This window comes from Sardina pilchardus, chromosome 2, assembly GCF_963854185.1.
Source record: "Sardina pilchardus chromosome 2, fSarPil1.1, whole genome shotgun sequence".
In the NCBI taxonomy this organism is placed as follows: domain Eukaryota; kingdom Metazoa; phylum Chordata; class Actinopteri; order Clupeiformes; family Clupeidae; genus Sardina; species Sardina pilchardus.
In genome coordinates, this window is record NC_084995.1 from 26,287,554 (window position 1) to 26,303,732 (window position 16,179).

Below are 16,179 nucleotides of genomic sequence, written 5' to 3' on the forward strand. Positions count from 1 at the left end.
AGCTTTGCACAAGCAGCAAGGAAGGCTACTTTCCACTGCTTGTGCAAACTTGAATTAAAAACAAACGTTTCAATATACGCCTAATTAGTGCTATTAATTAATTAACCAATTTTAGCATATTTTCCACCAGCTATTCTGTCCGCTTATAACTACACATGAAACCGGCCAATTTCCGGCTATAGCCAGCTAATGGAAATCCTGATTGGGAAATCCACTCTGGAGGACCTTTCTAAACAGGAATATCTCCCACACCATACTGTACATACTACTGAGTTAACTCCTTTTATGGGGTTGGGGTTTTGGGAACGTCCTCTTTTTCTTCCTGGAAAATTGTGTCCATTTGACCCATGACATTTCAAGAAAAAAAGAGGAAGTTCCCAAAACCCCAACCCCACACATTTGGTATCAATTAAAAGTCCTGAATGTCCTCTATAGAGAATGAAAGTTAGCTCAGTAGCATGCATGGTCTTGGAGATAATCAAGTTTACATATGTCCTCTAGAGAGGACAAAACAACCTCTGGTAGTCAGGAGGATATGGAGGAATGGGATGGGGAATCTACTCTACACAGCGGGGAATGGGATGGGGAGTCTACTCTATATGGGGGAATGGGATGGGGAATCTACTCTACATGGGGGAATGGGATGGGGAATCTACTCTACATGGGGGAATGGGATGGGGAATCTACTCTACACAGCGGGGAATGGGATGGGGAGTCTACTCTATATGGGGGAATGGGATGGGTTATCTAGTCAATCTACTCTATACAGGGGGGGAATGGGATGGGGAATCTACTCTAAATGGGGGAATGGGATGGGGAGTCTACTCTATATGGGGGAGTGGGATGGGGAATCTACTCTATATGGGGGAATGGGATGGGGAGTCTACTCTATACAGGGGGGGAATGGGATGGGGAATCTACTCTATGGGGGGGGGGGGGTCTACTCTATACAGGGGATTGGGATGGGGAATCTACTCTATGGGGGGGAATGGGATGGGGAGTCTAGCGTGGATGTGTGCCAGAGCCTTACCTTGGCCTTTTGGATGGTGCAGTGCAAACAGTTGTTGTCGTGGTCGAAGTGCAGGGTGAACTCCAGCGTGCCCAGGTAAGCTGCAACAACATTTGATCGATTAGACAGCACTCTCCATTTCATTGATAGTGGGATTTGCACCCAGGTCTCCAAACACATGTATTGGCTCAAAAGTAAACCCATGCTGTCTCAATTGACTTAATGTGTGTCTTTGTGTGTGTACGTGTGTGTGTGTGTGAGAGAGAGAGAGAGAGACCGAGAAAGAGTGAGAGAGAGAGAGACAGAAAGAGAGAGAAAGAAAGACAGAGAGAGTGTGAGAGATCGTGCTTGTCTAATTTCGGAGGGAGGAGAATGTTTCTATCTCTGCTTATAGGAGACCTCAGCTCCAAATCATTACAGTTAAATGGTGAGACGCCCGCAGACGGATCCTCTGAATTATACAGGCGGGCGGGGAGATCAATGGTAGCCGGTGGCCACATCTGGGAGGAATACAGATGTGGCGACAGGGCCGCGCTCACAAATCAGCAGGAGACGCGGCGAGCGCCGAACAGCGCCGAGCAGCGCAGACACACACCAGAAGAGAGTGCGTGATCATGACTCAGGCACATAATGGTCCGCCGCTGATCCCACTTGATCTACGGCTATGGAGCAGCCACTTATGCACACACCCTCCCCTCTGCTTACTCATACACCTATTCACACGCACAAAGGAATGCATCACACACCAAACACCTCTCACACCCCGAGAGAGAGACAGAGACAGAGAGAGTGACAGAAAGATCGAGGGAAAGAGAGGGGGAGGTGGGGTGGGTGGTCTTTTAAATAGGAGAGAGACTTTTAAAAGGCCTTTAGCTATTTAGAGTCACAATAAAGGTATATTAAAAGGCACTTTGACATAAATGGCGTGTCGGAGAGATATGGAAAGAGAGAGAGAGAGAGAGATGCTAATAAAGCTCCTTTGAATTGAATTGAATTGAGAGAGAGAGAGAGAGGGGGAGAGAGAGGGAGAGATGGAGAGAAAGAGGGAGAGAAAACAAAGCTCAGAAAGAGCACCGGTCCACCAGCACCATCCATCCTGGCTCACTCACTTTCATCATCAGAGTCGCCCTGCTCTCGCTCTCCGCCGTTCTCCTCCCTCCTCTCTCGCTCCTTCTCCTCATCCCTCTCTCCGTGGTACTCTCCGTCCTCCCCGAGGATCTTCTTCTCGCGGGGGGGCGGCGGGGCGATGGGGAAGTCGTGGAAGCGCGGGAAGAAGTCGGAGATCTGCGGGATGGGCAGAATGGGCCCGGGACACACGTTGATGGCAAAGTGCTCCTGCATGGAGATCTTGACCGGGGAGGGTGGGGGGGGCAGATGGGCAGGCGGGTGCGGGGAGGTGGAGGAGGGCACGGAGGATGGAGGGATGAGGTGGGTGGAGGAGGCAGGGGTGGAGATGTGGGACTGGGGGAGAGGAGGCTTGGACACGCTCATCTGGACCACTGGACTCAACTGGACGTCGGTGGAGGGGAAGGATGGAGCGACGGAGCGAGGAGGAGGGGTGCGTAGCAGACAGGAATGAGAGAGGGAGAGATGGGGAGAGATGGAACGAAAGGAGAGAAACAGAGGAGTGCAGCAGAGCCACCAGAGACGTGTGAGGAGATGTTGGGGGTGTCAGCCAGAGGAGAGGAGAGGAGAGGAGAGGAGAGGAGAGGAGAGGAGAGGAGAGGAGAAGAGAGGAGAGGAGAGGAGAGGAGAGGAGAAGAGAGGAGAGGGTGAGAGAGGCGGCAGACAGACATAATGAAGAGATGGAGAGGAGATAGGAACAAATCCGTAAATCACTCCAGCAAATGAATCTCATTCTACCCACCCCGCACGTGCCTGGTTAACCCTATTTCTCCACATTAGTTTCGGTTCAACTCAGCGTTTACGACATCTCCACACACTCCAGTCCCTATTAACCTTCACTCTGGGAGAACTTATGTGCTGTGATGGATTCTTCCACACATTGCTATTCTCAGCCAGGGGTTACAGCATCTGCATGGCTTCTGTATTTCCTGTGTCTTTCATGTCTTAATCACTTCATCTTTTGCCTTCATCTCTTTCTCTCTCTCCCCCTCCCCCCCACATCAAAGACATTTATATAATCAATCATGTCCTTCGCTCTGCCTTATGCCTGTTTACTCTCTCACCTGTGAAGAAGCGAATAGACCACAAACAGAAGAAGTGACAGCTGAATTAAAGTGAACATCCCGGCAGGCAGCTACTATTACCATGAGGATTGCTCTAGCCCCCGTCCGAGTGTCAACACTGCCGTGTAGTAGCATAGATTACTCCACATGTACGGCAGCCGTCTCTAGCTCAGCATGCTAGACTTTGCCTGGAGCCAGAGTCACATTAATGTCCTCATTCTGTTTACTACGAAATGCACAAATCACGTCCAGGAACACTTCCCACCTAGCCCATCTAAAAACAAAAACAACAACAAGGAAATGAAATCGATTTCCCCAGCGAATTTCCACAGTCATTCATCTGTTAAGAAACAATCTACCAGTATATGTGCAGATGTATAACAGAGGGAGGGGGGGTGTCCTGTCTTTTGGAATCCTGAGATCCAACCGTTCGGTAGAATCTACACACAAGGTGCATGGCATCTTTTCATATGTGTGTTTTGCATGTGTATGTGTGTGTGTCCTGCAAAAAAAAAATGCCTTCACATTTCTACACACGCAGACAAATACTAAGGAACAGAGAGACAGTTCTAGAGCAAGTGTTCAGTCAGTTTCAGTGCACACACAGACTTAGAGAGGACAGAGGTAAGTATGAGGACCAGCATAGGCTGTTCAAAGCACCAGTATTGTGTGTATGTCTACACAGAGTCAACAGCCACATTGGTAAAATCGACCATACATTCAGAGAAGATATACTGGCTATTTTACATATTTTTCACGCTCTCTGACACGGTCACCGAGACACGAATACGCTTGCACTGAGAAAGTGACTTGTCACTCAGCTAGTGTTGTCTCAGGTTTGTATGGCCACACACACACACACACACACAGAGACATAGACAGGCAGACAGACAGACAGACACACACACACACACACACACTTACCCAATGACAGGCTTCATCTGTTCCTCCGGTCCATCTTGTCTTCTGTAGTGTTCTCTGTCTCTTACATACTGAAGAGCAACCACGGCTGCTTTCAGTCAATATACCCTTCCCTCTCTCACTCTCCCTCTTTCTCTCTCCCTCCCTCCTGCTCTTTCCCTCTTACGCTCAGTCTTTCTCTCTCTCCACCTCTCTCTGTCCCTCCTTCTCACACTCTCCCTCCCTCCCTCCCTCCCTCTCTCCGCGTGTGTGTGTCTCTCTCTCCCTCCAGTCCCTCCCCCCTCCTCAGTCATGACGTTTCCCTCTAAATTCACGGGGTCTGCCGTGCACGCAGTCAGCCCAAAGAATGACACTCAGAGACTTTCTGCAGTGTGAAGATTTCATTAAGCAAAGAGGGAGATGGACAGACACAGACAGATTGAAAAGAGAGAGACAGATAGAAAGGAAGATCGACACAGAATTTGTAAGTGAAAGAGTGTGTGTATGTGTATGTGTGTGTGTGTGTGAGTGTGTGTGTGTGAGAGAGAGAGAGAGAGAGAGAGAGAGTATGTGTGAAATTGGATAAAAAGGAGAGAATAGAGGGAGGCAGGGAGATGAAGAGAAAAAAGGATGACAACATGTGAAGAACCAACTTTGACTAAAAAAGAAAAACTGCAAATTCAAATTCATACGGTAAGTGTTTTTTTGGCATGCCAAGTAAGGCATTTGTCTTGCCAAAGCAGTCATACAAAAGATGAGGGATACAAGAAATGATCTAAAAGGCGATGTATAAAACATACATAGATTTCAACCTACATGTACTTAACCTTGAATCTAAAAACCTTCCTCCCTCTCTCTCTTGAAATGACAAGAAATGCAAGTTTAAAAAGAATTCCGAAGAAAAAAAAAAACACACACACCAACACTTGGATCTTTTTGTTCCCTGCACAAGAGCTATAGAGTGTACCTACATCACCGCTTTACAGAGGGAACCATGAGAATTAATGAAGAGCTTCACGATTGCGTAACATCAACGTACAAGAGTCTCTTGATGATCGTTTGCCTGCCAAGCTTAAAAGCAGAGAACACGAGTATCTGCCACAAATACAATCGGGTCAGGCTTAGGTAAGAGCTCAGAAGCAATACCGCCCGGTAATAGAATGATTTCTTTATCTTTTCCTTTTCAAAAATAACATTTGAACGTAAAAATAGCAGGAGCGTGTCAAGCGTAACGCCTTCATCGTCTGAGCTCGTGCTCTCATTCAGTAGGTCGGACAACAGCAGGGCAGACAAACACTGCGAGTGACGGGCGACTCCTTGGGAGAACGGGGGCTCTCGATAGAGCGAGCGCCCTCGTGGCGCCTGCGACGCTGTGCTGTGCTGCCCTGCGGAACTGTCAGCGCGCTCTTGGCACGGCGGAGAGCGTTGTGCGAGGCCGCACAGCCTCAGGTGCTGGCAAGGTCATGTGATTCCCCTCTCCACCAGCTCGTCCCCGCACACACATGAGACGTGTTGGGCAAACACATGGACAAATCTGGCCCTCCAGGTAGATCATGGGGGATTGAGGAGCAGAACATGGTGGATCTTGGTCACTCGCTTCGGCTGTGACAAAAGAGTTTAGCGTCAGTGGAGCGCGTCAACAAGAAAGCCATGATCGTGTCAACATCTGAGCTTCTCTGCTAACGCTAGATGGTCATGTCTGGTTGCCTCTTGCTGGCTAGCTCTGACAAGCGTGACTAATGTGCAGGCTTTTCAAATAATGTACACACACATACATATACACACACTGCAATGTGTATATGGAGAGTCATGAAGCGTCCTTGTGTATAATGCTTATCTTGTTTATCGCCAGATTAACAGGGCTGATGACTGGAGACAGGTTTGAATTTTGTATTTGTGTGTGTGTGTGTGTGTGTGTGTGTGTGTGTGTGCCTGAATATACAGGTATGTCTGTATATTATAAGGCATATGTCATACAGGTATGTCTGTGGATAGCTATGAAGTGTTTGTGTGTGTGTGTATGTGTGTGTGTGTGTGTCTGTGTCTGTGTGTGTGTTTGTTTCTCTCAAGACAGGTGAATCTACGGGGAGATGTGTTAGGGGCGTTAGGCTCCCACTCCTGAAATGTGACCAGATGTTGTCATGTAAAAAAAGCTTGTTAATACACCAGCGAGAAACGGCACATTGACATGAGACAATGAAGAGGGGACATAGCGGAATTAGCCATCATTACCCATAATCACACTGCCAAGGGCTTGACAAAACAAGGTCACTCCCCTGAATAAACAAGTCTTTGAGGTTAGCAGGGAGGAAAAATAACCTCCTGAGAGACATCCCCTCTCTGCTCAGCAGGTTGGTACATCCTTTGTTCTCCTCACTGAGACGTCCTTTTCCCACCTAACCGCCAGACTCAGCTGTGGGGTTCACAGACCAAATCCACCCAGTTAGTGGAGTACTTTAAACAGTGGCATGAACTGCTGGAATGACTTATTGTGTGTGCACAATGTCTATGGAAAATTAGAATTTTAACTATCATCAAATTATGATAGTTAAAAAAATGATTTGAACTATCAGATGTTCATAATGTTTTTGTCTGTACTGTATGTAGGGGAATTGACCACTGTTGCTGTGCTGAAGGCATTCAACATGTTGGTCAGTCTACACACAGGTATGACATGACACCTTCATCTGCTCGACCCCAGGAGAGGAATTGTGGGAAACCCCTCCGCAGGCAGCCGGTAATCAGCTGTTCTGAGTGGTCAGCGTGTGCTCTTTATTCAAAAGGTGTCGCCTAATCCCTCTCCGTCACGGCGGGACTTACCAAGACATGTCCGTGATTATGCTTCCCACTCACCCCTCGAAGGTCTCCGTCGGCATTATACGAGGGCTTCCTCGCAAAGTGTGTCAGTGCTTTTACTTGAGTGCATTGGAAATCCCCTTAAGCCCCAGCGCTCACCCTGCCTGGCACGTCTCCCTCCGCCAGCCTCCGCCTGCCTCCAGACATAAAGCAGAGATGACTTAGTGCCTGTGGGAGGGACAGGGAGGGACTGACATGAGGAGGGTTACATGGAAGAAGAGCTGAAGTGACATGCAATGGATGAAACAGCTTACTTAGGCTCTAGACTTCCTTCTCAATCAAAACATTTAGCATAATATACACATGTATTATAATATATGCATGAATATATTGTCAACTACATTATTGTAATTATATATGAAATATTGCCAATTGTGAATTGTCTGTTATGACATTGGCAGAATGATGGTGTTCTGGGTCTGTTAGATTAGTTTTCTGCGTGTTTCTGTGACTGCTCAAAACTAAGCACAACTTTATGAAAAACAATAGCATGAACACATTGTGCCAGTCAGCGCTGTGTGCCATCTAGAATAATCTCTGTGCAATGATGCTGATGGCTGTCAATGAATCAATGGCAAACTGCAGCCTCGCCTTGCAGTCAGGGTCCCATTTGGCAGCCATTGTGGGAGGATGAAGGGGTGTAGCTCCTCAATCTGAATGCCATTGACTTTTAATGGCATTTAAGACTTAATTGGCTTGATTGATTCACCGCACGAACGTTCATCATTTCTCTCCTGATGTCATAATTGTGTGACCGTCGTTAAATGGGGGAATCAGAGAGACAGAGCCGTTGCGACGGGATGAATAAATAATGTCAAACCTTTCCTTCACCGCCGCCAGCATTTGCATGTTTATTTTGGTGCTGCACTCCAACAATGGCAAGCTCATTTTCTCCTGCTTTTATCTATGGCTAATTGGCCTCCATGCTTTACAATGTACAGGCTTTTCCGGAAAAGTCTTCAAGCCTCCCAAACAGTGCAAAAAGTCAATTTGACAGATACTGTAGCTTTGATGTGCTCGAGTCAATCAATAATGAGCAGTTGTAGATTAGGAATAGCAGGACTTTGACAGAATGCTACATACAGTCCTTTGTTGATCCAAACAAAAGATGTATTCACATTCTCAGAACAATATTATGCAGCAGTACAGCTACTGTCTTCACTCCTTTCAGCACTCTCTCTCCCTCTGTCTTTCCCTCTCCCTTTCTCCCCCTTTCCCTCACCCCCCCGCCTCTCTCTCTCTTTCTCTCTCTCTCTCTATCGCTTGCATCTCCATGTGAATGAATGTCACACAGATGTATGATATGCAATGTATTCTGTTCTAATCCTATTTCCATCTTGGCCATCCTTCACATGTAGTATTTTTTCTGCATGGCTAAGGTATGGTACCTTTCTGGGGATCTCTGGCATGATACAGTACATACAGATAGCTGGGTGTTAATAACACAGCCCTCAACGATGGATCTTTCGTCTGGCTTCCCGGTAATCGTCTGAAAACCACAGACGTGACTGTGATACAGTATCACATAGAGAAACAGAAACACACACGATCGATTAGGACTACTACCAAACCCATCTTTTACTCACTATGAGGTGCATGGTGTCATCTTAAAATAGCGTATGCTTAAAATAGTGCACGATTAAAAAAGTGTATGTTTACAATTTATGTACAGTATGCTGTATCTGTTTATGTATCTAGTGTCTGCATAAGTATATTTAATGCCGACGTTTCCAAAATGTATTACACAATTTCCATTCTATTCGTCAAATATAATGGACAATTTGACATTTTTCATACTGAATCCAACGTGTAAAAGGCCACTGTAGCGTATGGAGGAACATATGCCTGCAGTATTGGTGATAAACTCTGAAACAATGCGAGTTGTTCTATATCAAGCGTGGGGGCTGCAGAGTAAAGGGCCGTGGTATGTAAGCGATAAGTACAACATTCGGAGGGACGGAGAGCGGGAGCAGGAGCCAGGAACAGTGGCTGAAGAGGGAGATGGGCGACGGAGTAAGCAGGGGAACATTTTCAAAATTGGCACGGGGTACGGAGAGATAATCTCTCCCTATTACTCCAGCACAAAGACTCAGTTATGGTCCATTAAAATGGGGGCAAGAAGATCCTTCTGCCCCCCCTCCCCTTCTCCTTCTCCTCCCTCTCCCCTTCTCCCTCTCCCTCTCCCCTTCTCCCTCTCTCTCTCTCTCTCCCTCTCCCTCTCCCTCTCTCTCTCCCTCTCCCTCTCTCGCTGTTTCCACAGGCCACAGATAAGGAGCACCTCCATTTACATACACAGACGGAGAGAAAGCGCCACGCTTGTGCAGCACACAGCCAGACACTGAATGGGAACAGGAAGGAGATGGGGAGCGAGGGGAGGAACATGAATAAACCAGCAATTGGGGGACTCCACATTTCTAGCACACATTTGTCCTCCACGTTTCCTTGCAGGGCCCACTTTCCCGGCACTCTTATCTGTGTGAAATCCAACCTTGCTTTTAGAATTCAAAGCAGTTCAGGATTGTATCAGGGTCATTGCGCTGCATATTACAGTGCAATATTACAGTGCAAGGTGATGCGAAAAAGTAAACCTACATTAACTTTACATAGACTCATTTTTTTTAAATTTAGAGTGGCTTGAATATGATCCTTGGGCACAGTACAAGTCCATGTTTAAATAAAGTCAGCAGATATCAATATTTTTTTCTTTTTGACACCGAATGAGAGACAGAACTGGCAACACAAGGATGATAAGTCAAATGTAATATTGTAGTCAAGGTACTGTATTTGGTATTAGCATCCTGTTGAGAGCAGCGCTGTATGGAGCTGGGATGTTCTGTTTGGGTTGTATGTTTGAGTCAGGAGCCGTAGAGGCAATGTAAATAGTGGATATGTTTGGCAGGGCAGTCCCCCTGTGTGCTGCTGAAGTCCAGAGGCCATGTCTGTGGTGGTGTTTCTGTGTGCACTGTGCAGTAAAGGCACATGTATTGACACTTCAAATGTTGTAGAAGACACACACACACACACACACACACACACACACACACACACACACACACACACACACACACACACACACACACACACACACAGACAGACACACACACACACACACACACACACTCACTCGTTTGAAAGGGGAGATGCCCAGAGCAGAGAGACTGACAGAGAGAGGAGAGAGAGAGAGATAGATAGAGAGAGAGAGGAGAGGGAGAAAGAAGGAGAGAGAGAGAGAGCGCGCTCTCTGTGATCACCATTCTCTCTCTGCTCTCCCGAGAGGTTTGGACTCCATCTATTTAACTCTGGCTCTTAGCCTTGCCTCTCCTCCTCTCCTTTCTCTTTCACACGCTATCTCTCTCTCACACTCTCTCTCTATCTCTAATCCGGTCCCTTTGCCTCTCTCTCATTCTGTTTATGCCAGTCTCACTTTTGATCATTCTCTCTCTCTCTGTTTCTCTCTCCGCCTCTGTCTGCATCTCCTCATTCTCTCTTTGTCCTCCTCCACTATTCATTTTTCTACCTTTTTCTATGTTTCTTTCATTCTATCATTCTTGTTAAAAATAGTTGATCCATTAACGCTGTCATGCATTTTCCTTACCCCTCAAACTCGTGCCCAAGTCACCATTGCGGCTTTTCAAATCAATTGAGATGCAAAACAAACATATTTACAGCACTGAATTCCAACTGAAGAAACACTTGCTGGTAGAAGTGGCAGGAACAATGCCGCAGGTGATGTAAGAACTGTTCAAAAAACACCGGTTGTTTTCTATTTGTCAACATTTGGAGTGCCTCTTCCCCTGGGCCACTTCAAAACAGACCCGAAAACGAGCATGTGTCTGTTTTTGCTGACATGTCGATGCGATCTGTCAAACGTTCAAGACAGCATTGGAAATGAAGTCAAAATTAGGCTGAAAAATCATCTGCGACCAGACAGTGAACAAAAATATTCCAGACGACACTGGGAGTTTGAGGCAACATGAAAGAACGTCTTACTGAGACTGAAGCAGATAATTTGATACATCTGTCATCTGTAAAATCTGTCATTTCAGATTAGACCGTGAGATGTATGGAACTTCTACGTTTGATGACTCCACTGTACACAGTCATGGAACCGCAGCTCTAATTTTAGAACAAACCCACGCCAGTCCCAGTCCTTTTAGCCCTTTAAGAATATCCTTTTTTTTAACGGTAAACCTTCTCATAGCTCCATACGGGACAAACGGCTTCACGGTGATTTAAATCTTTGATGTGCAAGCAAAATGAATTGGGCCCCTGGGTCCCACTGACTCTCTGAGAATGCCACTGGAGCAGGAGGACCTGTTCTATTAGCAGCCTGGTTGGGGCACAGGGGGCCTGTGGGGCTGGAGTGGGCTGCTCTCCAGGGATCATCTGGAGGCAGGAGCTCCACACACACACACACACACAGCCCCGGCTTCTCTCTCTCTCTTTCTCTCTCTCTCTCTCTCGCCACAGCCGACCCAGTTTCCCACTCTTCTGTGGCATCCCCACAGTGAACATTAGATATTCTCTCTCTTTCTCTCTCTCTCATTCGTTCTCCCCCCTCTCTCTCTCTCTCTCTCTCTCTCTCTCTCTCTCTCATTCGTTCTCCCTCGCTTCCTCGTGTGCACCCTGATCGGCCTGTCCCTCTGACACACTTTCACACTCTCTGGACCCCTCTTGTGTATCTCCCGCTTGCACTTGCTCCCTGCTTTTTTGATGAATGGCGGGCTATTTCATGTCTTTATTTATTTATTTATTTGTTTAGGTGGTGAAGGGGACAGATAGTGACAGGTCACTGATGAATAGTCACAGCCTCTCCTGCTCACTCTTTCTCTCCCTCATTTCCTCTCCCTCCATCCCTTTTGCATCCTCCATCTTTACTCTCTCTCTCTCTCATTCTTCCCGCTCTTTTTTTCTCTCTCTCCCTCTCCATCCCTCTCTCTCTCTCTCTCTCTCTCGCTCTCTCTCTGTGTCTCTCTCTCCCTCAGAGGTATTGTACCTGTACCTGGGTTAGCCCTATCAGCATATTCCCATAAATAAACAGGGAAGCGAAGGAGGGGAGGGGAGGAGAGGAGGGGAGGGGAGGGGAGGAGAGGAGGAGAGGAGAGGAGGAGAGGAGGGGAGGGGAGAGGGCCGTTGGCCCTCAGGCTGATTCACTGAGCATGGGCTGGACAGCAGAGAGGAGCCAAGTGCTCCACAACACCGCTGAAGGTGACACCGCACAGAGAGAGAGAGAGAGAGAGAGAGAGAGAGAGAATAGCATGGGGGATTATGGAGAGGGAAAGGGTGGAAAAGGAGATGGAGAGAATAACAGGGAAAAGAAAACATGGAGAGGGATGTGGGGACAAGTGGAGGAAAAACAACAGACTGAGAGGGAGAGAGAGAGAGAGAGAGAGAGAGAGAGAGAGAGAGAGAGAGAGAGAGAGAGAGAGAGAGAGATGTCTCCCACGTTATGGCTGAGTGTGTATCAAAAACGGCAAAAGCACTCATGTTTGGGGCTCTGACCTTTCAGAGAGAAAAAACAAAGAGAGGGAAAATGATGGAAGCACAGAGAGAATGAGATGGAGAGAGAGAGCGAGAGAGAGAGAGAGAGAGGGAGAAAGAGAGAGAGAAGGCACTAGCAGCAAGAAATAAGCTTTGTAATGAGCGAAATGTACAGAAAAAGAAAGAAGAGAGATTTCATGCCATGAAACAATCTATTAAATTTGAAATAGCAATTGGTCTCTGACTTAAAATAGTCCGATCCATTGTAAACTCTCTTGCGTAACATGCTGCTGATGTGTTCAGGCGTCTCATTAGCCACGACTCTCAACAAAGCTGTAAATATAGCACTGATATATTGGATTTTTAATTTGTATCTGAGAAAGAACAGAGAGATGGAGAGAGAGAGAGAGAGAGAGAGAGAGAGAGAGAGAGAGAGAGAGAGAGAGAGAGAGAGAGAGAGAGAGAGAGAGAGAGAGAGAGAGAGATTGAGAGAACGGGAGCAAGGAACAGACATCTACCGAGAGAGGGGATTTGGATCTGCTGCTTCTCTGAGACAGGAGCAAGCGAACATCAGATTTGATATGAGACGTGCTGGAGAAAGTGTGTGTGTGTGTGTGTGGGGGGGTGGGGGGGGGGGGGGGGGGGGGGGGGGGGGGTGGAGGAGGGCCGTCAGGAGAATATGACGGAGAAATGGTCACTGGGAGATGGATGGAGGGAGCGGAGGATCAAGAGTGAGCTGACGCTCTTGTGATGGCTCTGCTGTTGCGTGTAGCCGTCCGTTGAGCACACGGGCGTGTGAAATGAGGCGTCCAGCCCGCCATTATCTCCCAATATTGTGTCATTAGTCACCTCTGACCTCACGCCTCATTACACCGCCAACCCCAAATCTATACGCTTACCCGGCGCCCAAAGACTGCTCAAATTAACCAATCATAGCTCAGTCACTCTTCCCTTCAGATCACACACTTACACACACACACACACACACACACACACACACACACACACACACACACACACACTCCTGCCACTCAAGGTCTGATACTTTGCCTATTGACGATGAGCTATGGCACATTACTGTTCACCGCTGGTCATCCGTCATGTGCTATCGTTCCACTATGTTGAACCTCTGGGGTGGGAGGGGGCACTGCCGATTTAGCACCTTGCAGCTGCCCGCCTGTGTGTGTGTGTGTGTGTGTGTGTGTGTGTATATATATATATATATATATATATATGTGTGTGTGTGTGGCAGTTGTTGATGCCTGTGATTTTGTCCGTGAAAACCGCCTCCTATGTGCCTGCCTGAGTTTCTTTGGCCCACAGAATGCGCGACAGCAGCAAAAAGAAATGGGGGGGGGGGGAAAGTCCTGTTAGCTGACTCCAGTACAGCGCACCCTTTTCAAACACCTCATGTCCATGGGGAGATGACTAGAGGGTCCAGCATCATTATTATGGACATTAGTGCTTTTGCCGGCATTTTCCCCCCTCTTACTGTAATGTCTTGGTGGTAAAGACAAGTTCAGACTTGCCTTGCGAAAAACACTAAAATGCAAAATAAGGGTTTTGGGTGAGAGGGAGTAAGCATAATTGGGTGTAACAAAGTGGAACCCCCCCCCCCCCCCCACACACACACACACACACACGCACACACCCCCACCCACTGCCTACAGGGAGCTTCGACCGGAGAAGAGAGAGACAGGGGAACGAGAGGAAGGACAAATGAAAGGAAGAGAGATGGGGTCGCTAGACTCAGTCCTCCTCCATTGCCCTTGGGGTCTTGCATCAGGAGAGAAGAGGAAGGTGAAGAAAGCAGAGATGTTCCAATGAGCAGACGCAACACTCCAACAATCTCCCATAGACATGTGTGCTGTACGTTCGTAACCCAAAGATGGCAGTCAGCAGACATTTTTTCCACACCCTTGTCTATGGGTGCCTCTCATTTAGAGTTTATCACTGATCTATATAAAGAAAGATAGAAGAAGGGCTAGACTATCCCATTGTTGCCACCCCATCATTCTTTATGTAGATCAGTGAGGATCGAGGCCCGAGGAGCGAGGGAGGACGTATAAACGCTGCATGAGAGGCACCTAATGTGAATACATCGTGGCTATCATGTGGTATGTTGTGAATACATCGTGCCAATCATGTGTTGTGATCTCGCAGCTGGAGCGAAGTTGGTGCCATGAAGCCTTGCGAACGTGCAGTTCTGCCCGAAATAGATGCCCAAGAAGTGCCCAAAATGTGTTGCAATATGGTGGCCGAGTGGAGGGCCTTGCCCTAAAAGGACTATGAAGAAAGTTAATAAAGAAATCGTTCCAAGACCAATAATGAATCAAGACATCCTTAAAAACAAAGATGTCAAGCAAACAAGGCTAACAGCTGAACGTTAACTTGTACAAAATGCAAAACCAATAGCGCGGCTTGGAGGAGATGAAGTCATTAGCGTTGGCCTCATTTTGAGCAATGGCATGAAGGATATAGACGGCAGGCCCATATATGGGCGCCAGAGGTCCATACGCCCCCTCTGCTGCGTGCCCCCGGCTGTCTCTCTTCTCCGCCCCCTCCACCAGAGCGCTGGGAAATATGGCCCTGGACACCTCTCCACTGATGACCAGCTAAAACATGAGGCCCCATTCAGTCATCACACGATAAATCTCAACAGCTCGCCTCGTCCAGCCAGATAAATCAATCCACCCACTCGCTCAACACGTGTCTCTCATCTACGCTGCTCCCTCTGCCATTGTCATTCTTTTCTTCTCTTTTTTTCCCTGTCTTTTGCTGTTCTGTCCATTCCTCCCTTTCACTTGAACACGTCCCTCAGTTTCCTCCTCAGGGTTTAAAACAAAGCCTCTCTCACCTCAAGACAGTCACACTCCGAGCCACACCAGTCATCAGGGCCTAATCCAGACATGTTTAGGGAGATAATCACTCCCCCAAACCCCACCCCTCCACCTCTCCCTGCTTACAGGGACTTAGACAGGGAGGGGAGGACTGGGCTGAGGCCCTTCACTCATACCCTTCAGCACACACACGCAGGTGAGGACGACTCCGACAGACAGACTCGCCGTGTCGCTCTGTCTCTCTGACCGACAGACCTTCACATCGTCGCACCGAGAGGTAAGGAACTGGGGAGTGCTTGCAGCCGACGGCATGATTTACTCGTGTCCGATTTGCATCGATAAATTCATCACTCTTGACACAATCCATCACGGGCCGGGGGAACCAGGGGGACCTTCATCCACAGTAGAGCCACAGTGGTATCAATCATGTGTTGGGGAGGAGAACACGGGTGTGTTGGAGAGCGAGAGAGATGGAGAGAGAGGGGCACGGGACCGACCCATCCATAATCACTGACAAGCACAGATGCTAAATGAGATTAGCACAGGACAAAGAGTGCCGCTAGCGACAAGGAATGAAAACACGACATGGCTGCCCGATTGATTCCACACGGACTTGGAACGCTCACATGGACAGCAACCGATAGGGAGTTTTTTTGTGGATACATTGGTACCTTGTTGTGTATTCATTTTGTGGAAGATATGCATGTGCCAATCTGTGCTGGTGTTTGTGTGTGTGTGTGTGTGTGTGTGTGTGTGTGTGTGTGTGTTTGCACGTGTCTGTGTGTGTGTGTGTGTGTGTGTGTGTGTGTGTGTGTGTTTGCACATGTGTGTGTGTGTGTGTGTGTGTGTGTGTGTGTGTGTGTGTGTGTGTGTGTGTGTGTGTGTGTGTGTGTGTGCATGTGTG

General features: G+C 47.8%; 1 protein-coding gene across 1 annotated transcript in view; it reads right to left on the bottom strand.

The window, feature by feature from the left end:
• doc2d (double C2-like domains, delta) overlaps positions 1 to 4,273 on the bottom strand; it is a 35,223-nt gene extending 30,950 nt beyond the window's left edge. The window contains exons 1-3 of the mRNA XM_062523591.1: positions 4,123 to 4,273; positions 2,119 to 2,518; positions 1,031 to 1,110 (exon numbers count right to left, since the gene is read on the bottom strand). Of these exons, the coding sequence (XP_062379575.1) occupies positions 1,031 to 1,110; positions 2,119 to 2,500 (462 nt within the window). The 5' untranslated portion in view covers positions 2,501 to 2,518; positions 4,123 to 4,273. The remainder of the gene's footprint in view (positions 1 to 1,030; positions 1,111 to 2,118; positions 2,519 to 4,122) is intronic.
• Positions 4,274 to 16,179: the final 11,906 nt, after the last annotated feature.